At 53.5% G+C, this 27,973-nt stretch overlaps 1 protein-coding gene across 5 annotated transcripts in view; it reads left to right on the forward strand.

Annotated features, from left to right (window-relative positions):
* PLXNA1 (plexin A1) overlaps window positions 1-27,973 on the forward strand; it is a 253,854-nt gene that overhangs the window by 101,881 nt on the left and 124,000 nt on the right. Inside the window, exons 4-5 of one of the 5 annotated variants that reach the window (XM_067544297.1) lie at window positions 21,338-21,478; window positions 23,568-23,829. In XM_067544297.1, coding sequence (XP_067400398.1) covers window positions 21,338-21,478; window positions 23,568-23,681 — 255 coding nt within the window. In that variant the 3' untranslated portion in view covers window positions 23,682-23,829. Of the gene's footprint in view, window positions 1-7,970; window positions 8,089-13,260; window positions 13,775-13,817; window positions 14,466-21,337; window positions 21,479-23,567; window positions 23,830-27,973 lie in introns of those variants that run through there. The other 4 variants (XM_067544295.1, XM_067544301.1, XM_067544299.1 and 1 more) reach the window with 4 other exon arrangements.

The raw sequence follows: 27,973 nt of genomic DNA on the forward strand, positions 1-27,973 counted from the left end.
TCTTCCTTAAGTGCTCCTTTAGCATCTTGATTGTCCATTGGCCCACTGGTTGTTTAGCAGGCTTCTTGCTTCTGATGTACTTACTTTTATATTTATATATATATATATATATATATATATATATAAAAGTATATATACACACACATATATATATATATATTACTTTTTGAATCTTTGGCTAGCTATTCTTCAAATTCTTTTTTGGCCTTCCTAATTATATTTTTATACTTCACTTGCCAGAGTTTATGCTCCTTTCTGTTTTCCTCCATAGGATTTCACTTTCACTTTTTAAAGGATGCCTTTTTGCCTCTTAACTGCTTCTTTTACTTTGTTGTTTAGCCACCATGGCACTTTTTTGGTCCTCTTACTGTTTTTGAATTGGGGGTATATATTTAAACTGAGTCTCTCTATTATTTAAAAAGTTTCCATGCAGCTTGCAGGGATTTCACTTTTGTCACTGTACCTTTTAATTTCTGTTTAACTAACTTTCTCATTTTTGTGTAGTTCCCCTTTCTGAAATTAAATGCTACCATGATGAGCTGCTTTGGTGTTCCCCTCCCATAGGGATGTTAAATTTTATTATGTTATGGTTACTGTAAGCGTTCAGCTATATTCGTCTCTTGGACCAGATCTTGTGCTCCATTTAGGACTAAATCAAGAATTGCCTCTCCTCTTGTGGGTTTCAGGACTAGCTGCTCCATGAAACAGTCATTTAAGGTGTCAAGAAACTTTCTCTCTGCATCCTGTCCTGAGGTGACATGTACCCACCCAATAAGGGGATAGTTGAAATCCCCCATTATTATTGAGATTTTTATTTTTATAGTCTGTTCAGGTGGTTGGTAGTATATCCCTACTGCCGTATTCTTATGGAATTACTATCCATAAAGATTCTATGGCACAGTTTGGTTCATTTAAGATTTTTATTTCGTTTGACTCTTTCTTTCACATATAATGCCACTCCTCCACCAGTACGACCTATTCTGTCCTTCCGATATATTTTGTACCGTTGTATTACTGTGATCCATTGATTATCCTCATTCCACCATGTTTTTGTGATGTCTATTATATCAATATCTTAGTTTAATATGAGGCACTCAACTTCACCCATACTTAGTATTTATATTTCTAGCATTTGTATATAAGCACTTTAAAAAAAGTCATTTTTAGCTGTCTGCCATTATGTGATGTAATTGAATGGGACTTTTTTCCATTTGACTGTTTCTCATCAGATCATATCCATATTTTATCCTCTTCCATCCTCTCCTCTTTATTAGGATATAGAGAATGTCCATTAATAGATCATCCCCTAAGGGATTTCTCTGTCTGAACCATGTGCTCCTCCATACCTGTCTGCTTTCCCCCAGCCCTTTAGTTTAAAAACTGCTCTATGACCTTTTTAATTTTACATGCCAGCAATCCAGTTCCATTTTGGTTTAGGTGGAGCCCACCCTTATTGGATAAGGCTCCCTCTTTCCCCAAAGGTTTCCTAATAAATCTAAACCCTCCTCCCTACACCGTTGTCTCATCCACGCATTGAGACCCTGCAGTTCTGCCTGTCTAACTGGCCCTGCGCATGGAACTGGAAGCATTTCACAGAATGCTACCGTGGAGATCTTGGACTTCAATCTCTTACCTAGCAGCCTAAATTTGGCCTCAAGGACCTCTCTCCTACCTTTCCCTATGTCACTCGTACCTACATGTACCATGACCACCGGCTTCTCCCACGCACTACACATTTGTCTGTCTAGATGTCTTGAGAGATCCACAACCTTTGCACCCGGCAAGCAAGTCGTCATGTGGTTCTCCCGGTCATCACAAACCCAGCTATCTATGTTTCTAATGATCGAGTTCTCCATTACTATTACTTGTGTTTTCCTAATAACTGGGATTCCCTCCCCTGGAGAGGTATCCTCTGTGCAGGAGGATACCATGACATCATCTGGAAGGAGGGTCCCTACTATGGGATCGTTTTCCTCTGCTCCAGTGTGATGTTCTCCTTCCCTGAGACTTTCATCCTTCTCAACAATACAGAGGCTGTCATACCAGAGGTGGGACCGTTCTGTGTCCTGGAAAGTCTCATCTGTGTGCCTCTCTGTATCCCTTAACTCCTCCAGTTCAGCCACCTGGTCTCCAAAGCCTGTATGTGGTCTGTGAGGGCCAAGAGCTCCTTGCACCAAATGCACACATACGCTACCTGCCCATAAGGCAGGTAGTCATACATGTTGCACTCAGTGCAATGAACTGGATAGCCCCCACTCTGTTGCTGGTCTTCTGCCTGCATTCTCTTTTTGCTGGTGCAGCTCTTTCTTTTATTGTTTGTTTCTTATGGTGGGGTAGGGGGGGTTTATTTGTCTTCAGTTTACAGAATGTTAATGAAATGTATCTACTCCCCACCCCCACTCTCCCACTCCTCCTCTAATCTCCCTTGCAAATCCCCCTGTTAACTGCCCCTGTTAGCTAGCTCCTCTGGTTGTGTAGGAGTGGGCTTTTTAAACCCTGGTTCTCCTTGAGTAGCCCCGCCCCCCATTAAGGGGTGATGGGTGCTAAAGGGCTTGGGGATCAAAGCCTCGTTAAGAAGCTCTCAGCCTTGCCTAGCAGGCCTCCAGGATCAGCACATAGTCCCCCAAACAAACAGACCGCACAATATGCTTCAGTCAAGCAGCAAGCACACCACAAACACACACAACTAACCTCCAATGCACCTTACATCTGAGGCGCTAGAGGTGGGTGAACTGTATTATCCTCCTTGTTTTTCAGGTAGGGAAACTGAGGCACAGACCGCTGATGTGACTTTCCCAAGGTGTACAGTGAGTCAGTGGCTAGCTAGCAGGCTGGCTAGTGCAGGGTAAATAACACAAGCTCCAACTTAGTGCGGACAAGACAGTTTGTAGTTTTCATACGTTAGCAGGTTGAAGTAAACATGAAGGTTTACCTCAACGTGCTAACTCATGTGCAAACCACAACTGCCTTGTCCACACAGGGATGTTACCATGTGTTAGCTAACACCTTTTTCATAGTGAAGACAAGGGCCTAGCCTCCTAGTTTAACCACTAGACCATACTTCTGCTCATATTTGAGTAGTACCCATTAGTTCTGACTCTGCCCCCTATGCTAACTGCAAGACAGCTCCTCTCCTGTTGCCCCAAGAAAAGACAGATCACATGCTGCCCCTGTGGAGTTGCCACTAGCTCCCTGTGAAGCAGCTGTTTATGCTGCAGCACCTCCCCTGTCCCATTTCAAGTCTGAGGGTGTGCATGTCCTAAATGCCTGTCCTGCCTTGACTGGAGCCCCTGCTAATACACAGCTTCCTGGAGGCCCCCTGCCACTGAAGTTTGATTGGAAAGAGCTGGGGGTTGTGTTACAGACTCGCATGCATTTGTGCTGTGAGCAAATCTGCTGACACGGGGTCCTCACTTGGTGCCAGGCCATGTCGCAAGCCCACGAACATGCTCACATGGGCCTCCTTCCGGGGTTTAACACAAATGTTTGACTTTGTTGCACGTTGGCCAAAGTCCAGTGTTCTCCTCCCCTGCAGAGAGATTAATAACCATGAGCGGCAATATGGCTTGGGAAGAAAGGGGCCTTTGTCTTGTATCTCTTTTCCATCTTACAGGAGGGGGTGAAGGCGATTAGCCGGGAACGAGTGGGCTCCTGCCGCTTGCTGCCAGCCAGTATCCCTAATGTTTCTGTAACGCAGGAGGCTCATGCCTGGCCTGATGCCTGGCACTGGGCGCTGGGTGGAGGGCTGACCTGCTAGATCAGCTGTGAGACCAAAGTGGGATGGAATTGCTCTTAACCCATGCTGTGCTGGAGTGGCTTGCTGCCTTTCATGGGCTTCAGCTGGATCTGCTGAGTAGAAAGGTTCAAGCTCCTGAAAGAGCTTGCGAGCGGGGGAGAGGAGGAAGGTTGCGTGCTAGCACTCCTGAGCCATGGTTAGGGTCAGGGCCTGTTCTAAACTTTTTCAGGGTTTGGGACCCACCTGGGTCAGCTCTGATTGGCTCTCTACAGCCAGTTTGGCTTCATGCCTCTTCCCCTCCGTAAAAAATAATGCCATTTTAGCTGATGGGGAAGTGGTGCTGTGTGTTAGGTCAAGAAGAGCTCTGAGGCTTGGCTGGCACCACTGAACCTGTATCTTAGCGTCTTTTGTCATTGTAGTTTTCTGTCCCCTGTTCCTTTTTCACTCTGTGTGAGGTTTTTCACTGTCTTTCCATCTTTCCCCCTCAGTTTCCACTGGATCTCCCTCTCTCCCCCCACACCTCTGGGTCTCCTAGTGCATACCCAATAATGTTTACTCTGGAGTCAAATGTCTGAGCCCATGATATTTGCATGGTGCAGTGAGTTTGTCTGTCCTTAGCTCACATGATGGAGCTGTACATGACTGTATACCTGGAGGCTATTCCCCTGTTTTGGGCCACAAGCCCCCGGAGCCCAGCTTGTGGCCCAGAACAGGGGAATAGTCTCCAGGTTCCACGGAGCAGGCCCTGTTTCTTTGTCTTTGGTGTCGGGTGATAGAGGCTGCTGTTGAAGCCGTGGGCTACTGGCTCTGGGTGGAACTGAAGCATGATAGGGTGAGCTTGAAGATGGCTTCTCCCAAGAAGTGACATGAATATGTTGTGGGTATCTCAGGGGCACAGCTCAGTAAGTGGGCTGTGAGGGACCCTGCTTCCCTGTCTGGAGTGTGGTGAGACCCCTGGGCTGAGCACAGTGGCTGTAGCCTGGATGGCAGATAGAGTCCCGTGCTGTAAATTGCATGGTATTTCCACGGGGGATCTCCAATTTCCCATTCTCACAGCACCAAGCGCATAGCTGAGTTCTGTTATGTCTCTGGAAGCAGCGTTCCCCTCCTAGAGCTCCCTTCTGGGGAGGGCCGTGTCTGGCCCTGAGATGAAATCAGCTTCTCCTCCCATGGCTGTATTTATTGCTCTCGCCCAGGGATGGGTGTGGTTGAGTTGACAGCTGGGATCAGTGGGTGCATCCAGATGTGGAGGGTGTCAGAGAGAGAGAGAGAGAGAGGCTCAGTGTGTGTGTGTGTGTGTGTCGCTGATGGTGAGTGCATGAAGAGGGCAATGAATGTCTGAGTCTGAGCGTGTGTGTACCTTGCAGGGTGTGTGTTGGCGGGGCGGTGGTACTTGTAGTGTGTTGGGGCGTACGTCTCTGTCCCTGCAGGTGTGGTGATGGTAAAGCTGGGGACACAGTGGCACTGTGCGGGGTGGAGGCTGCATGGATACGGATGCTTGTGTTGCAGTTCGGGGATACTTGGTGTGTGCTTGGTTTGTGTGTTTATAGAATCACAGAATTGTAGGACTGGAAGGGACCTCGAGAGATCTTTTAGTCCAGTCCCCTGCACTCAAGGCAGGACCCCAAGCATTTTCATTATCATTTTAGGCGAGGCTGTGTAACTGTGGATGTGTGGGTTTGTTTTGGGGTTGAGCCTGTGTGCATTAGTGATTGGGGAACGATGTGTGCTGGGGAGAGGCTGTTGAAGTATAGATGTGTGTGGTTGTGTGCGTTAGTGGTTGGGGTATTGTGAGTGTTGGGTAAAGGCTCTGTAACCAAGGACGTTTGTGTTGGGACTGTGTGTGTGTACACCAGTAGTTATGGAGCTGTGTGAGGGGGAGTGTTTGTTGGGGCGAGTTTGTGTGCGCGTGAATAATTGGGTTTGTTCAGTGGGGGGGGGGCTGTGTGTAATTGTGTATACACTAGCAGCTGGGATTCTATATGTATGGAGGGTGGTATTCTATGCGCGCGCGCGCGTGCACGCGTGTGTGTGCACGCGCATGCAAGCGTGTGCAGTGACCCTGTGTGTGTTTGCAGGTAAACCTGCTGGTCTCTAGGCGCTAGCCTGGCCTCTCCATCAACAGGCCAGGCACCAGGGGGTTAGTGATGTGAGTAACGTGTGTGCATGCTGAGCGGGACTATTAATAACATTCACTTTGGATCTGGTTAGATTAACTGGTGTCATATCTGTCAGCGGTGGTGAGTTGTTAGAGTTTGTTGCTGTTATGAACATTGATTTAGATTAAGTATCTCCCTGTTTTTTGCTTTATTATGCTGATATAATTAAAGTTCCAATATTCTCTGGCTTGCGGCGACGCAGGGTCCGGGATGGAAACCCTGCTTGTATTAATCTTTATTAAATGGGAACTGTTTCTCAGAATGAAAGTCGGCAGCTTATCTCCCCCTCCCCAAATATATTATTGATGGGAAGAAAGCGCCTCAGCCCTTCGTGCGGCGTGAGCGCCGGTGGTTGCTCTGGGGGGACAGCCAGCTGATAAGGAGCTTAGCAGATCCTTTGTCCTTCCACCTTGTATGTTTTGGGGAGGCAGGGGGTGTAGATGGGGTTGAGTCAGCATCTATCTGCCCATAGTCCCCTGGATAACTTTGTGTTTCAGGGAATATTTCACAGATGCCTGGAATTAGCAGCTAGCTGTTTAGCTGGCAAACGCCCATTGGGATTGCTTGCCTTCCACCAAATAGACTATTCTCCAGCCCACTAGAACCACCATCCCCTACACTAACATGGGGGTGGGGGGGCAGTGGTTGGAGCACTGGGTTGAGCAGCAGGATTGCTGGGTGCGAATCCCAATTTTGGCAACGCTTGGGCAGATCCCATCATTTCTCGGTGCCACCTGCAAAATGGGGATTGTGATACTTCCTGGCATGCAAGGTGCCTGGATATCCTGGATGAAACGCCTGGTATCGTTGTCGATACAATTGCCAAATATTGTGATTTAGACAGTAAGCAAAAATAAGAGGATTCAAAAATCAAGGCAGCGGCATCCTCGAACCCGTCTGTTCACTCTGAGCAGGGCAGCTTGGTTTGAGTTACTTATGCTAATGATTCATATGTACAGTGGCCATTGAGAGGTAATGTGGTCTAGAGGCCTGAGCATAGAGCTGGGAGCCAGGAATCATGCATTCTAATCCCAGCTCTGCCACATGGCAAATTGTGGCAATTAAAGAAGTCCCTTTAGCCCCTGTTTCTGCTGCTGTAAAATGGGGCTAATGAAATAACGACCCTGTCCCCTTCCCCAGGGCGATTGTGAGGATTGGCTGGATGAAGTCTGCCCAGTGCTCTGAATGGGTAAATGGCCCTGTCTCATTAGTATCATTACAGTAGCTAATGTTCTGTGCTGTGCTTAGTAAACATGGTGACATACCAGGACTAGCCTGGAGGCCAAGGTCCATGGGGATGACAGTGACATGGCAAGCTTCTCCCCTGCTGTGCCTCAAAGCTGCCTTGGAGAGAGACACGAGTGGGGGAGGAGGGGGAGCAGAAAGAGCAAGAAGTAAAACAGATAGTTAATCATGTCTGGGGTGGTTTGTGGCCGAGGGGAGGAAATGAGAGTGTGAAAACCCTGTCTGCATTTGTGAACAGCCCGGCAGGTGCACTGAGGCTGGAGACAGCAGAGACCTTTGCATCTCTCTTGTTTTGAAACCAGACGCCCTGGTTGGATCCCTGGCTGGGCCCTGCCTGGGAGGGGAAGGGCAGGAGAAGGGGAAGAGGCTTCCTGGGAGCTGCTGAGGGCAGAGGTTCGCAGGGTTACAAGGGGGGGATGGTGAGCCTGCAGGTTAGGCTTCAGGGGGCCTGGCAGGGCAGAGAGAGGCCAAAGCCATCTGCTCGTGGGGCTCATGGGAAATGCTCAACCTGTGGGGCTGCCACTGAAGTGGGACCGAAAGAGCAGGGCTCTGTTGTGTTATGGCACAACCAGGTACTGGGCGGGGATGGCGTGCCACTCCCCTCCTTCCAGTGAGTTCCTGCTCCTGGCTCTTGTGGCCCCACTCACCTAGGAGGGAAACGCCTTAGCAGCCCTGGGCCTTCCATGCCAAGGGCCACCTCTGGGTCTCGTTGTGCCACGCTCTTGGCCCCGATGGCTGTGCCTCAGCAAAGTGCGTGCTGGGGCCATTGCCTTGGGCGTGTGCTGCGACGGCTGGGACTGAGCCCCCCTCTCTGTCAAATCTGTCCATAGGGCTCCCATCTCTGCAGCGTCACCGCCTCTTCAGGTTGGCCTCGTGAAAGAATATGATCATAGGGTGATCTCGCAGCTCCTCACTGGTGATCTCAAGTGGCAGCCCCGTGCTGTAGCATGGAGCCTCTCCCGTCCTGCCACGCAACATGCTGTCACGCCAGAGACACACCAGTCCTGTAGGCTCTGAGCCATTCTGGGATATGGAGATGGGCAGCGGCCTGGAGGCTGGCATGGGAAGTGGGGGTGTCAGAATAATGTATCCCCAGCACCGTGCAGAGCTCACCGCCCTGTGCTCCCCGCAGTGTGTGGGGACTCGTGCTCACTGCCCTGAAGGCCCCTGAGCTTCGTGCCCATGGCTGTTGGGGAGAGGGAAGCATGGGACCGGTCAGTCATATGAGGTTCTCCGTGAAGAAAATAAATCAGTAAAGAAGCCTCCCCGCTGTAATGCTGGCTAATCCCATAATTCTCCATAACAAGTCGGGGCCTGTTCAGCCAGAGACCCCACCAGCAGCCGTGGGTCACAAAGCCCTGCTTGCCAATGGGGGGCCAGCTGCTTGTCTGGAGGGAGACGTGTCTCTAATCCAAGCGGAGAAGAATAAATTCCTTTGAATAGCAGCTGTTGGGAAGTGGAGCCAGGGCTGGCAGGGTGTGGGGTAGAGCAAAGATAGTCTGGGTCCTGTCCTCCCCTTCCTCTGCAGAGAGTACCGGGCCCAGCATCCTTTCCACACCACATAGTTTAGATTCTTCTGTGCGGGTGCAGCCACTAGGGAGCCTCTGTGGAGAGCAGGCTTGGCTCAGAGCTTCTCCAATGGTGGCTTGTGGGGAAAGTGGGGGATAGCAGTAGCAGCTGTGGATGTATCCGTCGGCACCAGCTGTGGTATGGGAACCCTGCTGGCGTGGTTACAGGCTGGGTGCATACCTTGGGAGACTCCGCCTCCACCCGCGAGAGAGACCCCATTAGAAAAGGCCCCCTCATGGAAAACCTACCTTGACCTCTGGCCCCAAGATGATCCCAGGGACAGTGTCTTCAGCTGGCATCTACCTCACATCCCCCCCTCCCAGCCTCAAAGCTGTGGTACTTGGGGATCATTTCCAAGAGTTGCTTTCTCTAATCCTTGCCCCAGCTGCAAATCCAAGCCTCAGGCTGTTCTGAAGATGCAATAATGTTCTCTGCCTCAACAGCCTGTGCATATGCAGCTGGCACAGCCTCCCCTGTTCTGTAAATTGTTTTGGGTGGGGTGTTTTTGTTTTTTTTTTGTCCTTCAGAAGCCCAGGCTCAGAGCCCAGGATAAGTCAGGTAGGAGTAAGAGACGTACAGCTTCGCTCACCCAGCTCTGCTAGTGCTGCTCAGTCCTGACCCACAGACCCCTTGGCTAATCTAGTCCCAAGCTTCCCCATCCCCAGCTCTGCTGAAGCGCTGCAGTTCTGACCCAAAGCTGTTTGATGGCTGACTCTCACCAGCACCTGTGTGCAACAGTGGGGCACTTGTAGGAGACTCAGCTGCTTCTCAGGCTAACATGGCCTGACAGATGGGCAGGCGTTGTTGGCGGTAGGGGGGCTCCCCTTTGGCTGTGTCTACACTAGCATTTCTCTGCACTCTTGCGCCATTGCTACCCTCCGTGCTGCGGAGATGACCCCGTGGCCAAACGCCTGTGTCCTGTCCTGTCCTGTCCTGTCCTGTCCTGTCCTGTCCTGTCCAGTCTGGTGCTCTCGCCTTCGCTGGCACTGGTGAGGCAGCTGTTAGTATAGATGGGGCCTGGGCATGCGAGTGAAGAGTCCTCCTCTGTCCTCCCGCCAGCCCTGGCTCCACTGCTCAGCATGCTTCTCGAATGGGGCGAGCCCCAACCATTCCATCCTTCCCCACTTCAAAGCAGGGGAACTTGGTGCCCTGGGTGAAGGGGCTGAGATGGTGACTCTCAAGCCACCCTGCCCAGCCTGGCCCACTCCCTGCCCCGTCCCCATAGGTATTAGCCTGCATACAGATCCCACAGTACGGGCCCCTCCCTTGGGGCCGGGGAGGGGGAGTGAGGGACTGAACATGGCAGCTGTTGGGTGCCCCTGGTGGCTCTTGGGGGTGGACAGGAGATAGAATGTATATAACAGGGGGCATGTCTCCCCAAGTCCCTGTGCTTCAGTATGTACAAAGGGAACCCACAGTTGCCCCCCATGTTTCAATATCACCCCCTTCCCCCAGGCCCATCCCTGTAATCCTCTTTTGGATGAGATGTAAAAGCCCAAGTCTTGCCCGCTTGAGCTCATGAAGACTCCCATACCCTTTCCCACGAGTGGGGGTGTTGCCCTGGGTGCCCTGCCCAAATCTCAGCGTGGTTAATCGCATTCTATCGCTCGAAATTCCCCCTGCAATTTGTTGGATTTCTCCCTTTGCTGCCCGAAGCTCTTGTGGGCCGTGCTGCTGTGCGCTGTTAAACAGCGGCCATGTGCCACCCCAGAGGTGGCCGTGTTTGTGGTGGGCCAGGCAGTTCCTATGTGTAGTTTGCACTGCACTGTGGCTCAGTCAGGATCAGAGGCACAATCTCTGTGTAAGAAATGATCCCCGTCAATAACCTTTCAAACCCTCGGCAGCCCCAACCCTCCCAGCCAGGCACGGGCCTGAGCAGTCAGCTGAGTTTGACTAATGAACCCCTCCTGCTGCGGCATGAACTGTTCAGCCTCTGCTTTTCCTACCTGCCTGGTCCCTGCTGCTCTGAGCCCTGCGGGGAAGCGGGGCAGCAACCACAGCAAAATGCTGCTGCTGCTGTTTGTTTTTAAAAAACAAAACGGAAAAAAAAAACAAAAAACCCCAAACCCCCAAACGACTGAAGCCTGAAGTGCAGAGTGTGGAGCGGGTGCGCACCTCTGCCCTTGGCTTGCCGGCTTGGGTTTGTTTCCACTGCTTGCTGGCTCAGCTGTCCATCCATCGGGGCGGTGTCGAAAGGGAAAGGTGTAATTCCTTCAGCCAGGCAGCGCAGTACGCACACGCGTCTGTGTTGTGGGCAGTCACGGGGGGAGGGGGACGGAGAGGAAAGCTGTGCACTGGGGGGCGGTGGTTCTCCTCCTCCCTGCTATCGCCGGTCGCAAAGCTGGGGCCTTGTCTGGTGATGGGCCAGGAAGCTTGTTACCTCAAGGTTCAGATCTCAGCTGGGCCAGCACCAACAAGAGCTATTTCCTGCCTGGCAGCAGCTCACCGGCTGAGGTGTTGAGCTCAGCTTGCTTCCCTGTAGATACGTCCCACAAGCTACTCTTGCCATGGGCCAGCCTGTGAGTGAGGGCAAGGCCTGCAGTCCCCTCTCGCCCCAGGGGGGAGCAGTGAGGGCAATGTGGGGATGGCGTTGGGGTTTGCCTCTGCTCTGGGTGTAAACAGAGGGTTGGCATCTCTTGGCCTCTCATCCCAGCCCTTTCACCGGCACTAACCCTCCCCCTAGCAGCCCTGTGGCTGGTGCGGTTGCCAGAGACTGCCCGTGCTCATTGCCCCCACCGACCCAGCCCATCGTCTTTGCCCTCCAATAGCTTTCACAGCGAGCTCAGTGAGCGCAGAGCGAGCTAGGAGCTGGAGGGGAACCTGTTGTGCCTCGTCTTCCCCTCCAGCAGGAGTCAGGGCTGAGTGCAGCCCGGGAGGGGTGGGGGAGTGAAGGAGAGGGCCCTTTGAAATGCAGTGCCATAAATAAGCCCCTCCCGCGTTGCCTGTCAGTGCTGTGCCAGGCCTGTGGAACTGGAAAGGGTCCCCATGAAAAGGCTGCAAAGTGTGTTTCAGGCAGATAAGTCCCTGCCTTTGAAGTATGGCAGCGGGCTAACGCGCCCCTCTTGTAGCTGCTGCCAGCCACGGAGAATTAATCACAGTCACGCACAGATAAGAGTACAAAGCAACACAAGTGCTGTGCCAAGAGGGGGAGGGACCGGCAGGGGGATGGATTTGGAGAGGGAGGGGTTTGCAGTGGGGAGAGACAGAGGCAGGGACCCAGGGATTGGCAAGGGACTGGAGGGAGATGCTGAATTCAGGGAGGGAGGGATTTGGGGCAGTGGAAGGAGAGCCAGGGTAGAGACAAGGGAGAGGGCGATGGTGGCTATGGAGAGGGGAGGTGTGAGCCTTTTGAGGGGGTGCTGGGGGTGGGCATTGCGGGTCAGCTCCCCTACCCCTGCCTCTTGTTGTGGCTGTTTGATCACCACCGTGGTTTGGAGAGCACCCCTCTGATTCCCCGTCTTCATAGGATGCTTCATCCTGAGCAGCGCTACTCTGTGTGTGAAACATTGAGCCTCCCCCCACCTCCCTAGAGTGAGGCAGTGTTGTGTGGGGATGGGCCAGAGCCGAGGCGCAGTCTGTGGAGAAGATGGGGGCCCAGCAGCAGAGGGTGAAATTCAGCGAGCACCATGGACTCCTTTCCGAAGTGCAGGTGCTGGGATCCAACCGTCCCTCCCAGCTGGAGTGCTTTCCGGTGCAAGTGCCAGATCTCAGTGCTTTCTGGGAGCCTAGACAGCTCCCGCACTGTTTGGGGAGAAAGAGCCATTTGGATCCAGGCCAAGGGTGGGAGTGGCTGAGAATTGCTTCCATCTGACCGCTGCTCAGGGACATATGTGTGATGAGTTGGTGAGTCTCAGTGCAGTTACCAGACGTCAAAGTCTCCTGTCCCTACGAGGGGATTCTCTGGGCAAGCCCCAAGGTCTTTGGGGATAAGGGGAGCTTGCCTTACTTCTACTCCTCATGAGCTTTCTGACCTGCAGGCAGAGGGGCTGCAATCTCCAGGGCTGTCACCAGCATAAGATACACCTCCTAAGCCTTGCCTACCCTGGGAAATAAACAGCATGGCAAGGATGGCCATGGTTCCCATTGTGTTAGCTGGAGGGGGGTAACCCTGGAGGGAACCCTGTGGACTTGAGAGTTAACTGTGCCCCGATGACCTAATATTAAACACAGACTGTTTAACCTTGTCTTAGCCAACATGTTCTAACCCAGTGTAACTTCCCTCTGTGGACACGGTCTAAGGATATGAGCCAGGCTGGCTCTCCTGCCTGTTAGCTGTATCACCTGCTGCCTAATGGTCTGTTTGGCCAGCTCTGTGCGTTGCTCCTGCAGGTACCCTACCTCCTCCTAGTTCAGAGAAGGGATGCTCTGGCTGGCTGGGTACGGCCAGTATGGAACACCAAGGAAATCCCTCTGACATGGATACAATCGGAGAATTAGTCCGATGTGCTGTAGGCTCTCTCCCCAGGCAGCTGTGTGCTTTCTCCCACACCATCCCCAACACATGGTGCACCCGCCCTGAACTAATGTGTAAAGCCTTGTCCTTCTTCACAGTCCTCCTCCAGACCTACTTCTGCTGTGATGCCGCCGGCTAATGGCACCGAGAGAGATGGCCACCTGGGGCTGCGAAGTATTGAAACCTTTTAATAGATTCGTATCCACTGAGTAGTGCCCACTGCTAGTGTGTGTGAATATGTTCTTGTTACTGTCTCCTCCACCCTCAAATTGTCATGCTCACCTGTTGCATCTTGTCTCGTAATATTGCAAGTTCCTTATGACTGAGACTGTTGACCTTTGTATGTGTAGTGCCTAACGTGGTAGGGCTCATCTCCTACCTAGAGCCTGTGGATGCTCCAATAATAGGAAGTTATATAGGAAAAAACTACTTTAAAAGAACATTTATGTTTCAAAGCTGAACACTTGAAAGTTAGGAAACGCCACAGTTAAGATGAACTGTGCAATCTTAACCTTAACTTAAGGTGGCCTGTGCAACCTTGTGTGTATGTGTTATGATAACCTGACCCGAGGTCACAGAGGAAATCTGTCAGAGCCAGGAAATGAACCTAGATGTCCAGGATCCCAGGCCAGTGTCTTCCTTTCTTTTTTTGCAGCTTCTGTCTCATTCACTCTCCGTACCATGCGCTGAATGTGGTGGGATCAAACAGCATGTGATCATGTAACTAAAGAATGTATCGTGTAATGTTTAGTGTTCCTGTCACCACGCTAAGCCATCTTGTGGTGACACAACGTTGTCGTGACCGAGGATCGTCATGTGTTGATGCAAAGTGACATGATTGTGTTGCTGTCCCCCAAAATAATAGTCCATCCCTGTGAGTGGGAATAACATTTCCCTGTGATGGCTGGCAGTCTGACCTGGTCTCCCCTGCTAATGGTCCACCCATCACCTCTCCTGGAGGGAAAGAGCATCACTGGAAACCTTTAGACCCTGCCTGGGGCTGAGGGGGTTGGATGTCCCCCATTAACGTTGAGTTCAGTTAAGAGGAAAAGAGCTGGGAAGTAAGGCAGAGTGACGGGGTGGATGTGTGTGTAGGGAGACAAGAAAGCATCAGGTTCTGCATACTGGATTTCAGGAATGTCGCCCCCTCCCGTAAGCTCCTCCTGGTCCATGCTGGATGAAACCTTTCCTCCCAGCCCCTGCTTCCTGTTCCCACACTGAGTCAGCTCTGCTTGCATCTGTCTCTGACACTTCTACCCAGAGATCAGGGGAGGAAGGACAGTCTGGTGGTTAAGGCTCAGGAGTCTGGGGCACTATTTCAGGCTCTGCCACAGACTTCCGGAGTGTGACCCCTCTCTGCACTTCATTTTCCTCATCTGTAAAAGGAGGCAGGTGATATTGACATATGACCTGCCAGGCATGGATATTCTAAATTTAATCAATTGATGTTTGTAAATTGCTTTGAGATTCTTGGAGAGAGGGTGCTTTGGAAATGCAGAGTATTATAACCTCCAGGCTGACTGCATGCAGTTCTTTCCTTGATCATCTTCAGGAGTCCTCCTCTCCTACTGTATTTGTGTCATGGGGGGGGGGAGAAAGGGTACATTTTATTGGGGCCCAGGGGCCCAGCCCAGGCTGCAACCCCCATGAGTATATATGTGGGAGGGGGCCTGTGTTACAAGTTTGTACTGTGTCTGAAAAAATTATGCTTGGGCCTGAAGAGGTGACACAGAGAAAATACCCGTCTGTAATTCGCATCCCATGCTATTGTACCGCTGTGGCCGTTTATCCCACTGCTGCAATGCTGACCCAGCCCACTCTGCAGGATCCCACTCTCAGCGAGGATTCATTTTCAAGCCGTTTTTAAAACTTCTGATGAGAGGTTTTGCTGAGTGCTTTGGTGAGAACCCGACGGTCCCGCTTCCACAAGCCACAGGCCTTGGTCTGCAAAAATGCAGCCCCTGTGACCACAAAGGAAAGTCTTCTGATTGCTCCTGTGGAAAGGGACACAGGCACCTGACAAGCTATTTGAACATGCCACCATAGAGACACTTTTGCACGTGTATTTCTTGCATATCAACCTCAGGCCCCTAGCTATTTTTTTTACAGTTGGTCCCTTAAAAATCTCACCCTGTAATTTCCTTGTTCCCATCTCTCACATTTGGGTAGTGCCCTCCAGAGACAGTAGCCCTGCCCTCACGGCAGCAGAGGTAACAGCTTGATCTAGCTCCTCTGGGATATCACTGTGCCCAGCAGGGGAGCACTTGGGCCGCTGGGCTGTGTAAATTTGGACAGGAATGGTTCCAAGGAACAGTGCTTCTCCCCAGACAATCAGTACGTTTTGCTGCAGGGAGAGGAAGGAACTGGAAGAGCTCTGGACACGTATAAGATGGAAAGGGTTGGGTTATATTGGAGAAGGGAAGGGGAGGGTAAGGAGTGCATTCAAATCAAAGGGACAGGCCTCATCCATCTTGCACCTTGGAAGCTTGTGGATCTTGAGGGCTTGGGGCTTTGTGGTTGTTGAGAGGTTGGTCTGCAATGTGGTGTGCTGGTCTCGAGGCTTGATCAGTGTGACTCTGCTGGCTGAACTCACATGGGGCCATAGGCCATTTCCTCTGCTCTGCTTCTCGCTTGGGATCAAACCAAGCCAAGAACTTGAAATGAAACTGCAAAATTTCTCCTGGTTGTAGGCAGGGCACCACTGGAACACCTTAGTTTAGTTTAAAGGTTCCCACCTGGTATCCTAAATCAGCTCAGCTTGGCCTGAAACTCCAGCCAACTTCACTCAAATCTGTTGATTGCCTCTGAACTAGCCGTTGGGTTGGTCACGTTCCCTGAAGCAGTGGAGTTTGGCTGCGGGTCTACATTGTTGTGCTCAGTGTGTTGTCTGTGTTTGCTCAGAGATGTCCATGCTAGAGATGGCGCTGTCGGAGTGATGTGGGGCTTCCTGTTCTGCCATGCAGGTAGCCTCCCCTAAACAAAGGAGGTTTCTTAGAGGACTTTATGCCTTGGATTGTCCTCTGAAGCCAGCTGGGGTGGCTCACCGAGAACAGGGGCCTGCAGCCTTAAGGAAGTTCGAATGTTCAACCACATATTTGTTTTATGGTGAGGTGTTCTTTGGGATCCCTGTATTTCCCCTCCATCACCCAATATGGCACCCCAACCCGGCCAGCACTACTCTTTTTGGTTCTCTCTGGCTCTCCTTGTGTTGACTGTGGTGGGCAGAAAAGGCTGCACCATCCTGGGACTTAATGCACAACCCCTGCTGGCCTTTGGGGAGAGAGACCCTCCCCACGTGGCTCCTGCTTCTCCATCTCCACCTGTCCCTCAGGGACTCAGCATCCCTTCCTCTCCCAAGGGGGGTCCTTCCAGGAGCCCTTTTGCCTCTCTCCCTCTGTGATACAGCATGTTAAGGCTGCTCTCTGAAGCCAGCCTGCCTGCCTCTTCTGGCGGTGGGCTCAGGTCGGCTCACGCAAGACAGGCAGAATGAGGGCAGGAATTCTGAGTGAGAAATTAGCACGAGTAATTATTAGTATTGGATAATTATCAGCATCAGGATGAGGAGAAAGGTTAATGGATTTTTTTTTGGTAACGGTCTTTTCCCCTGGGTAAAGAAGAGCAGTGCAGGCAGGAAGAAACATGTTTCCTGGGCGGGGGGAGTGGGTGGGGGGGGGGAGGTTGCTATGATTAACCTGCATCGTCTTCCCCATCTCTCAAATACCCCCACCCTCTGGAGACAGGATGTGGAAGCAGATTCCTCAGAGCCGCCTGTAACAAAGTTCAATGGCTGGTGCCTTTCAGAGTGTGCATTGTGCATGTGACACGCTGGCTGAGCTGGCGCTGCGCTTCCCCTTCCTACCAGCTGAGCGCTTGCAGAAAGCCATGCCTAGACTATAAGGTCCCATCACACCCATTCCCTACATGTGGCCTAGGTCAGGTTCTGTTCTCCAGTCCAGTTTTAAAAGCACCAAGTGTTGGTTCCCCTACTCCTTCCCTCCGGGAGGCTTTCCCATCTCACGGTGGGATAGGTTTTTCCCTCTCCACTTTCTGCCCTTCTCCCATCCTGTTTCTGAATTAAAAATGAAAGGTGAAGGGGCTAGAGCCTAACCCAGCTGAGAACGATGCCTTCCCCTGTGGGGTGGGGGAGGCAGGGTGGGTCAAGTGCACTGTAGAAAGTCTTCCCTGTGGGGTAGGGGTAGGGAGGTGCACAGTGGAAAGGTTCAGCCATTCCTGGAACCTGGCTCTCTCCCAGCCTTGCGCTCTCTTTAATTTACCTATTATGAACTTTAAGTGAAACTTCTGACCCATAAAAGCTCTCCCCCTTAGGGCTCTTTGACAAGCCAGTAATAGTTTAATCCCCCTCCCTGCTGCCTCCCAACCTTCCAATTCTGTGCTCCCAGAACCCAAAGTGCTGGGTGTTGCCTTTGACACTGCCCGTCTGCTGCCTCTGGCATCTCCTTTCACAGGAGAAGAGATGCCCAGTTGTGAGAGGGTGTGTGTGCGTCCGTCTGTCTGCCTCAGTGATGGTCATGTGCTCTCTTCCTGCGTGTCCTGAGTTATTAGGGGCTCAGCTCCATCCCTCTGTGGGCTGGAGCAATTATTCGGAAGCTTTTTTCTGAAGCGTTGCATTAGCCAGAAGTGCTTAACGTCTGTTCTTTTTTAATGTCTCTTTCTATTTCCCAGCACTGCACACTGCAATAATGTAATGGGGAAATTACCCCGCTAGTTAAAAATTACTGCTGGAGTGACAGCCACCCATAGATCTATTTTAAAACCAGGGTAAAATTATATTGATTTCTCTGCACTGTAACTGTGTCCTGTAAAAGGGTTGGAAAGGAAGATGCATTTGTGACTTTGCCACAGCCCCTGGGAGAGCCCGTGCCACGTTGCAGAGGAGCCCCTGGCTTTGATGCTCTGGGCCTGGGCAGGACAGAACTGGTCCCAGGGCACCCCGCCCGTTGGGAGCCGAGCGCAGTGTGTGTAAGAAGTTGGGAGAGCTGGGACTCTGGTGCTCAGCCCTCATTTGTGCTGGTGGTGGTGATTTGTATTGTGCTAGTGACTAGGAGCCACGGTCATGAACCAGTACCCCATGGTGCTAGGTGCTGTACACACACACACAACCTATGCTCTGGGGCAATGGGGTTGTGCTCTCTTCAGTGATGGTAATGGGGAGGGGAGCAAGGCTGTGCCAACGGCAGGGCGGGAAGCATTGGTAACGGGCTGGAGAATGCAGCACTTGCAGGACAAATCGGCAGCTATAGGCACACACTTGCCTTCACTTCCTGCTTGCTACTCCCTGAGCAGCTGTCATCTCTTCCCTGATCTCCTAAGAGTTACGCCCTGCCTGTAGAGCCCAGTCCCCTGCACCCTGTGAGGGGGCAGCCCCTCTCCCCACTCCACGGAGCCCTTCATTCTCTCTAGTAGCTCAGGGGTGTCTCTCTTAATTAAATACATTTGTTTTGTAAAACTGACTAAAAATAATCTGGGGCTGGTGCATGCGGGATGCTGGTGGTGAATCAAAGGCGCCGCTCTAATTAAACAGGCCCCGGTTTGTTTGTGAGCCGCATACATTTCCATGCTAATCAGCCGCACACTGGGATCTTGCCTTCTCAGCCCCGCATCCTCTGACTGATTGGGGACTATGCAAATGCTGGAGTCTGTTTATTGCAGCGGGGACTGCAAAGCTTTCAGTAGGCTTGGGGGTGCTAGGGGTGGGGAGCTAGGGGTGGGGAGCTTTGGATTGCTCTATAGGGCTTTGACATGCTGTTTGGGGAGGGATTTCTCTGGGCTTTGGGGTGTGGGTGAAGGAGAGGGGGTTATTCTGCAGAGGCTGGGTGCTGGATGGGGTTCGGAGAAGCCAATTTCTGTTGTCCCTTTGCTTTAGCAGCCAGTGCATTGGATCCTTTGGGGTAGGGTTTGTGCTGAGAAGGCTCAGAGATCTTCTTCTGTTTGGCGCACTCTCCATCTCGGGTCCTGTGAGTGGCCAGTCTTGTGTTTCCCATTTGGTGCCTGCCTCTCTGCCTGTGCTTCAAGAAGCTCACTGGTGCATGGAACATGCCCATGTTCTCATGATCTCTAGTGGGCTGAGCTGCATGGGCCCTGGTCTGTCCCGAGGTTGGCTTTAAGCATCTGAATGCCCCTTTTATGAGTGCCAGATCCATGCAGAATAGCAATGTCCCCCTCCTAGAGGCAAGGGGAGTGAGTGACGGGGTCACAGCGGCTAGCTTTGTTTGCAGGAGCAGGAGGCTCTGAAGGACACCCCTTTCTCTGTGTGTCTGGATTCCTCCTGGGAGTGGGCGTGTGGCCTCCTGATCAAGTCCTTAGAGACCTTCTGTGTAGAGGCTGCCTAAGGCCGGGGATTACTGGATCCTGCTAGGTTCCCAGGCTATTGCATTAGCTGGAAGTGGAAGTAGCAAATATTTCGAACAGCCGGAGATGGGACAATGCGTGGGCAGGGCTCTGAGTTTCTACAATGATTCTTTCCCAGGTGTCTGGCTGGTGGGTCTTGCTGGCGAGCCAGGGTCTAACTGAGCACCATATTTGGGGTTAGGAAAGAATTTCCTCCCGGATCAGATTGGCAGAGACTCTGTGGGGAAGGGGGGGGGGGTTCGCCTTCCTCTGCAGCATGGGGCACGGGTCACTTGCAAGTTTAAACCAGTCTAAATGGTGGTTCCTCTGTAACTCAGAGGACTTCAGTAACTCAGCCAGGGGTTATGTGCCTATTACAGGAGTGGGTGGGTGAGGTTCTGTGGCCTGCAATGTGCTAGATGATCATGATGGTCCCTTCTGGCCTTAAAGTCTGAGTCTAAAAATGTTTGTTGCTAGCAAGGAGCAGGAATTGGGTTCAGGGAATTAGCCCTGCTGAGTTTAACCCATACCTTGTGGGTGATTGTCCCTGTGGTGCCTCCTAACGTGGGTGTTGCCAGTGCAGTGAGAGAGCGAGGCATTTAGGGAGCCTTAAAGTGTTGGCCATTGCCCTGCCGCAGCTTGGGGAACAGAGGTGCTTTCTGAACCTCTGCTCACCCTGTCTTCTCTCTGTTACACAGTGGGACCCCCAGACCTTCCCTGGCCCGATCCAGAATAAAGCCGTAAACCCTTGGAACCTTCCTTGAATTTCAAGGGGGACTGGCTTAGGGAGGTGTAGCCCTTTTTGTGTATTACTATGTCAAATTCCCCTGGCCCTTGTCAGACATGGCTCAGGTCCAGTACTTCAGTACGTCCCAGAGCAAGGGGGCACAAGGCCCTTTCTTCACAGCGCTGGGGACACTGAACTGGGAATCCTGGGCTCCTCCACATTCAAAGGATACTGACACACTGGAGGGAACTCAGAGAAAAGCAGCTGAAATAATCAGGTGGCTGCAGGGCTTGGCTTGTGGGGAGGGATGAGCAGAGCGAAGTCTGAATGATGATGAATGGGAAGGCAATTCATCTGTGCCTCTCTGACTAAGGTAAATGCCAGGAGGGATTGGCTGCCTTAGACTGACCCAGTGGGGTGGAACGAGGAGCGGCGGGATGAAAGTGAGCAAAGGGAAATGTGGGATGAGTAAATGGCAGATTTCCTGGTACTGTCCCAGGAGCGACAGCCCTGTCGCTAGGGATGTTGACATCTGAACTCTGGGACTGGAGTCTTGGCGAACAGAGTGAGGGCACGGTCTTGCCCTGGCTGGGAGGAGGTGGGCTGGATGGGCCTACCCCCTGGCTCCCCACCTGTGTGTGCGCGTGTGTGTGCGCGTGTGTGTGTGTGTGAGAGAGAGGGGGGGGGCGGGGAAGGGGCCAAGAGAAAATGGTGCATTAAGTCGGCCGGGTGGCAGAGAGGATTGGGAGAGCTTTCCTGAGCCTGGGCTGCTTCTCCGGTGCATCCCCGTGGGAGCCAAAGCCCCTCTTGAGGTCTGGAGCCTGAGGGCCTTTCTCACCAGGTCGGTTTCTGCTGCTGCTTCCTTTTCGTAAGGTCAGCAGTGCTTGTGGTAGTGGCTGGGGTGGAGGTGAGTGAAAGGTGACAAGGGGGAGTGTTGGAGGAGGGGAGATTGAGGCCTCCCGAAGAGGCTCCATGTGTGATTGAAGCCCCCTCTGTGTGTGGGCCTCATTGCTGTGGCAGCAGCGTTACCAGCTCCCAGAGCTGTTAGGAAGTGACCCTGCGTGGGAGATGACGCTAACCCTCTCTCCTCTTGTCTGCAGATCCTAGTGGACTTGTCCACTCCCAGCGGGCTCCCGGCGCTGCAGTATGAGATCGTTGTGGCGCACGAGGGCAGCTCCATCCTGCGAGACCTGGTGCTCAGCCCCGACCGCCAGCACATCTACGCCATGACTGAGAAGCAGGTAACTGCCTGGGAGGGAGAAGCAGGGCTCGCTCTGCTTCGACAGCAGGACCAGGGCGAAGTTGGCAGCTGAGAGGATCTGCCTGTGCTGTGAATGCCAGCATCCATCTCACCCCAGTCCTACAAGGGCGGGGTCCCAGCCTGCTCCCATCAGCACAGGCACTAACCACACGAGGAAGCAGCATGACAGGGACAGAAGCCCTTGCTCCTGCTGTCCCATTCGCAGAGTGCCAGCATTGCCCCTCTCATCGCCCCAGAGCCTGGCAGAGGCTTGAGACCCCCTCTGCATGGCCCTGCATGACGGAACAAGCTCTAGTCACTTACGCTGGGGTTTAAAGGAGCCTGGGGGGGGAGGGGGGGTGGTGCCCTGCTCCATTTGGTTGCAGTGGGCACTGAGTACCCAGTTCCCTTACGCTCCTTTGGAAATCCCAGCCTGAACACTGGCTTAAGGGCTTCCTTTGAGGGTCAGTCTGCTCCTTGGTCTGCCACACAGGGGCTGTGGAGCCATGTGTGATCTTCCCTCTGCCTAACTTCTGCTGTGCCCTCAGGCTCAGTGAGTCATCTCAGTAGCTCCCCCTAGCCAGCACACCAGCCAGCGGAGTGGGGTGGGCCCTGACTCTTCTGCTGCTGGGGCAGGCCCATTGGGCAGCAGGCAATTATCTCTTACGGTCTTCTGGAAGTGGGGACAGACAGCCTAGCTGAGCCAACCAAATACAGCTCCCTCCGCCAGGTCTCTTTGCAGCACATGTTCAACCCGGCATGGTCAGGAGTGTTAGTGTGCACAAGCAGGCCTATGTGTGTGAGTGCGCATACCTGTGCATGTGTGTGAGCGTGCATGGATCTGTGGTGGCATGCTTCCAGCTCCCTGGACCATTGCGGTGGCCCGGTGAGGTAGCAATATCACCTTCTGGCTGTCTCCAGCTGTGCTAAGAGAGGATGGCGGTGTGTCTGTTCTCAGTCCCATGCCTGGCGGCCAGGAGCCTGTGGTGCAGCGTCACTGACTGACCCCTCTTAGGCTAAGGATGGCATGCACGTTGGTGACTGGACTTCCTTGTAGGCCCAAGGGGGGGTTCCTTCCAGGGAAGGGCAGAGGCACTCTTATGCAGGAGCTTGGGATACCGCTGCCCATGCTGGGATGGAGGGATCCAGTCTCCGGGGCTGTCGGTGCAGCGGGCCATTCCCATGGAGAATGGGAAGAAGCGTAGGGTGGGGGCAGTGTCCCTGTCCTCCCCAGCAGCTGCTCGCTCCCACGTTCCTGTCACTTTTCCCTCCCCTGAACCTCCTTTCCCCCAGAGCTGTTCTGGGTCACTGCCTCTCAGAGGAAGTCTCTCTGGGTTGCTGTCTTTGTGTTGTCATCTGTCCCTGCAGGGGCGGCTGTGTCCCTCGTAGGCCTGCTATTGACCTGCTGGGTGTCTCGCTCTCCCCTCCTGCCCCCTGGGGACAGACATCCCCCACTGGGCTCAGTCCCACTGGAAGGTCACTTGTGCGCTGCTGCCTGGTGGCCGTGGAGGACAAGAGGGGTGCGGAAGCTGCTCCCTGGTCTGTCCCTCCCATTACACCCATGCCTGCCTGCCCTGGCCCCCTTAGCTTTGGCTGGTCTGGATGTGCAGGCTGGGAGCCCAGTCCTCTGACACTTGGCCCTGCCCCTCCCATCTGTGGGAGCTGCCTGGAGGGTGCCTGGTTGGCATTGAGGCCACACTGCAGATACCTCAGTCCTTTCCACACGAGGATGCTGTTCACAAGTGTTGATCCGGCACACTCCTAGCAGGGGATTCCCACGCCATGGGCGATCCTTTGCTTCAGGTGTTAACGATTATTGCAACCCCCCCCACCTTTGGGGATATGGGCCTGTCTGACCCGTCCAGGGTCATGCAATCTCCTGCTAAATACCTGAGTAAAGCTGACTTCCCTGTCGTGAGGGCTGGAGGAGAGGGGCGGGGAGGAAGGATGACAATGGGAATGGCAGCCGTCACCCGAAAGTGCTCTCCATTCATCTCCCTGAGGTGCCTGGCTCTCTCCCTCAGCAGGTGAACGGATGGGCGGTGTCAAGTCGCTCACTCTGACCGGCTCCTTCTTCTTATCTGACACAGATGTTCTTGAACCGCTGGCCCGGGGCGGTGAGAACGCTGCTTCGCGTCTCTGTGGCCAGGGCTGCTAGGGCGTGCTGGAGCCAGCGCAGGCAGCGTTTGAAGTCGGGTGTGTGAGAGGCAGATAGGAGGATGGCCCTGGGCTGTTGTTTCGGCAGAGCGAAGAGGAGACCTGTAGTGAGATGGCTTAACCGTTTGGGAGCTGCTTGCAGGCAAGCGGAGCTCTGAGCAGTTGGGTTCCAGCCCCTGCCCCCGCCATCTTCAGCCCCACTCTGCAAACAGCCCGGGGGATTTTAGACACAGGTCTCAGCCTGCTCGCTTCTTCCCCCCCGAGCTCCCTCAGCCCCAGAGGCAGGATGTAGGTGGCACAATGGTTACTGCACTGGGCCGTGAGAGTTGGGGTCCAGTCGTCACGGGAGAAGATGAAAGGGGGCTGACCTAGGGCAGGTGTAATGTGGCTAGGCACTGTGCCGTCATCCCTATACTCTGCAGCGCTAGCCATGCCCTCTCTGTCTGCACCCCTCCCCAGCCGTGCCTGCACCTCGCTCCTGCCCCGCTGCGGTTCCTGTCCTGCCCCTTGTGGGGGATAAGTGAGCAGAATGTGGCCCCCGAGCGGTAACTTTCTGCACAGTGTGTGTCACTGCTGCATTTGGCCCTTAGTCTGTACAGTCTGCTGCGCCAGCACAGCATCCTTTCGAGTGTGGATGGGGCCTTTGAGTAGACACCGGCTCATGCCGGGCCATCCTCTGGCTTTGAGACCTTGACAGGGAGACTGAGCGAGAGGTGTTTTCTGTCTCCTGCTCAGGGCGCGTGGCCTGGCTGCTATTGTGAAGCTGGCGAGAAGCCTGCGTGTGGCTGGGTAGCAGGCCCAGTATCACGTGTTTGAAGCCAGGCTTGTAGGTGGAGCACGACCCGAAGGGATCCCGGTTTGGCAGCATCTCCTGGGCTCAGCAGTGGGTTCTTACCAGGGGTCTGTGTCCCTGCTGTGAATGAGGGGTGTGATTTAGCTGTGCTTAACTGCTGCGAGGCTGCCCCCTCCCCTTCTGGGTGGGGAGTCCCCATTCGGATGGCCAGGTCTGTTTCCCAACCCCAGCTCTCGTGAGGCTGCGGGGTGATGCGCTTCCCCAGCGCTGCAATGGCACCGTGCAAACCTTGCCATGCCGTACAGCGTGCTGCAGTGAAAGGCTGTGCAGGAGCAGCCTTTGCAGTGTGCTGGGGAGTGCCTGGGTCACTGGCTGGGAAGGAGAGTCCTGCCAGTCCTGCCATAGCAATTCACCACTAACACCGTCTGCCCCTTGAAAGAATGCAATGGCCAAAAGAGTGCAGCGGGGAGGGGCCAGGTGGGTCTGCAGGGCAGTGGAGGCTGCATGCTGGTTGGCTGCCCCACTGGGTCTTTGCTCAGGGGATACGAGTCGTCCCATCCTCCCCCACTGCAGGCAGGCTTGCTGGATTTGTAGCGTTCTTGCCCTGGGAGGGCTCGCATGGGGTCTATGCCTGCGTTCCCGACACAGCCACGTCCAGCGCCCTGTTACCGCATGGCTGTCCACTGGTTTGCTGTGAGCACTCTTCCACTTGCAGTGTGCTGTCCCCCTGCTGCTGCCTCGCTCAGAGTGTAGCTGGAGCAGGGGTTATTCTTATAAAATAAACACGGGATAAACCAGGGGGGCAGTAGGTGTGTCGTGGCCCAGCCATGCTGTCCCTGGCCTCCCCGGGGTGGCTGTGTGGGCAGCGTGGGTGTGCCATGTGCAGGGGTGTCTCAGGCTCCCAGTCTGTGCGCTGGCTGGAACCCCAGCTGGACTAGAACCACGATAAATCTCTGGGCCGGGGGTGCTGAAACAGGGCATGTGATTGATCCAAAACACCTGGTAGAAACAGAGCAGCCTATTTCCTCCTCCTCCTGCCCCAGTGCCTGTTTCTGGTTTACAGTCTGTTGGAGGTGCCAGGGGGACCTGGGGCTCTCTGGCTGACATTCAGGCTGGGAGGCTCTTGGCCAAATCCACACACCCCCCAGTATCTTGAAGGGCACCGGATGTGGTTCAGTGGTGAGCCCCTCAGCACCGAGCCTCTTACTGTTTCCAGCTCTTCTATTTCCTGCTCCCCCTCTCTGCCGGTTAATGGTAGCAGGGTTTTAAATGGGCTGTAACTCTTCCTTAGCGGAGCAGCCTCTCTCCTTGGCCCCAGGCCTGGGCTGTCCCCTAGGGACAGACAGGCATTCTGGCTGAGCCAGCAACAGCTGAGAGCTGGGAAGGGTTAGGGGCATTGGGGCAGTGCTGAAGTGACAGCAGAAGATGGTCCTCAGCTCCAAGGCCGAAGCTGAAAGAGAGACCATGTTACTGAGTCTGCAGAGCATGCCCAGAGATTCTACCTCCTCCGTACGTCCCTGCGTCCCCTGTTCCGCACTCCCAGCCCCTCGCTAGGTGCTCTAAGCTGTGGCCAGCGGGGGAGCGAGGAGCGGTGACCAGAAGAGATGGTCTGATGCAGGAATTGCTGCATGGAATTGTCTGTCCTGGTTTATGCAGGAGGTCAGACTGGATGGTCCTAACCTTCTCTTGTGGCCTGACATCTATGGATGCTAGAGAAGTCTGACCTGGAGGGCTTGAGGTTGTATATGTGGATCTCATGGGGAATGGGCTGGAGACTGGGGGAGGGTCCCCAGGGAAAAGGACTGGAGATTGGAGGAGAAGGGCCCTAAAGGAAAGGGCTGGGGGCAGATCTGGAAAGCTGTTCCTGGTTGCCTCCCTCTCATTGCCCTGTTGCGGATCTAAGGCCTGGCTGTCACAGTCACCCCTTGGTAGGATATATGGGGGACAGCAGGGCAGGCGAAGGTTTGCTCAGTGAACCCCAACAAGAGGGGATTTATTGCTGAGTTGCATTATTTTTCACACCTAGGTTAACAGGACATTAATCCTATTGTGTTGGGTGCTGTACAAAAACATGGGGAGTGCATATTATGACATTGCTTTTGCAGCTTCTGTCTCTTGGCTGACAAAGCAAAGGACTCTCTTGCCTTCTGAAACCTCCTCCCACCCCCGTCCTCTCTTTTCCTCAATAAAAAAGCTCTCTTCCATCGCAGCCTGGTATTATCAGGGTGTTGGTGGAAAGTAATTAAACGAACAGTTGTAACAGAGCTTGAGGGCCGGTGGAACGAGGGATTTTAATCAAATCTGGAGGAGCAATTAATAAAGAGTCTGTAACCCTTTAAGGCCAACTCCTTCTGTCACGTTACGGAGAGTGCAGAGGTCTGGCTAGCATCTGGAATGGGCCTAGGGGGCTGAAACATGCTAGCCCGTTTTCCTGAACTCCGGTGGGTCCAGCAGTTGATTGTGCTCTAGAGGTTGGCTAGATCACCAGGACCCCACCCCATTCGCCCTTCCCTGTGCCAGACCTGCCTTGGATTCCAGTATCTGAGTCACTTTGGCCGTGAGGTTGGTGGGGTCTCAGTCTGGTCCCTGGTTGTGTATCCCAGTAAATGGCATGACATCATGATAATCTGGAGTAGCTGTCAGCCTCAATTCAGGGGAGGCCCTTCCTCAGGGGGGAGCTGCAGTTCAGAATTGAGGGGCATCAACAGAGGGTGGGGACCCAAGACGAATATCAGTGGTCAAGATTGAGGGGTGTCTGTCGAGTCGAGTAGGGAGCTCAGGACTAGAGGAACAGGAGGAGCTGAGGGTCGGGAGGAAGGAGGAAGAGCAGGGCTGGAGTAGTGGTTATGAGGGGCTGCAGGTCAGGGTTGAGGGTTAAGCCTTTGCATTGTGTTTGAGAAATGTTGCAGTACATACTATGCACACAGCCCAGCATCCCTTTCCGTGAAAGCCAGAGAGCGCTAGCGAGGCTGTCTCTGAGCTGGGTACGTTGGATCTCTTAGGTTCCTCATGAGTTACTTTTGTCTCGCAAGGTTCAATAATTCTTGATGGAAATAATTTAGCTTTTCTTAGTGCCTTTACCTCTGGGTTGAAATGAACTCGGTGTTCCCCTGGGTGCTGGGAACAGGTGCAGGGCAGCCTTGCCTGCCCTCCTCTCACCACTGAGCTTCCTGAGGAGCTAAGTGATGGGAAGGGCTCACCGGGGCGGGCAGAGGGGTCCTCACATGGTCCAGGAGTCTCCAGTCTCTCCTCCCCTTGTTAGCCGCCAGCAGGGGAGCTTAGGCTCATCCCCACAGGAGACAGTCCTTGGGGTGTTGAAAGGTTGTAGGGCTCTTTCCAACCAGGCCAGGTAACTTCCAAGTCATTTATGACCAGGTTAGGCTGGTAGAGGTGAATGTCCTACTGACCCTGCCCCTTTTAAAATCTCCCCTCTCGCCTGCAGCTGCGGGGTGAGTATGGGGCTGTTACCCATCAGGTGCTGGAAGCCTGTTAGCCTGGCACAGCTGATGCTTCTGGAAAGCTGCTGCTGTTCTCTGGGGCACGGCG

The sequence above is a fragment of the Emydura macquarii genome, unplaced genomic scaffold (genome assembly GCF_026122565.2).
Source record: "Emydura macquarii macquarii isolate MOO-44397 ecotype Brisbane River unplaced genomic scaffold, CSIRO-AGI_Emac_v2 contig_968, whole genome shotgun sequence".
Lineage (NCBI taxonomy): Eukaryota > Metazoa > Chordata > Testudines > Chelidae > Emydura > Emydura macquarii.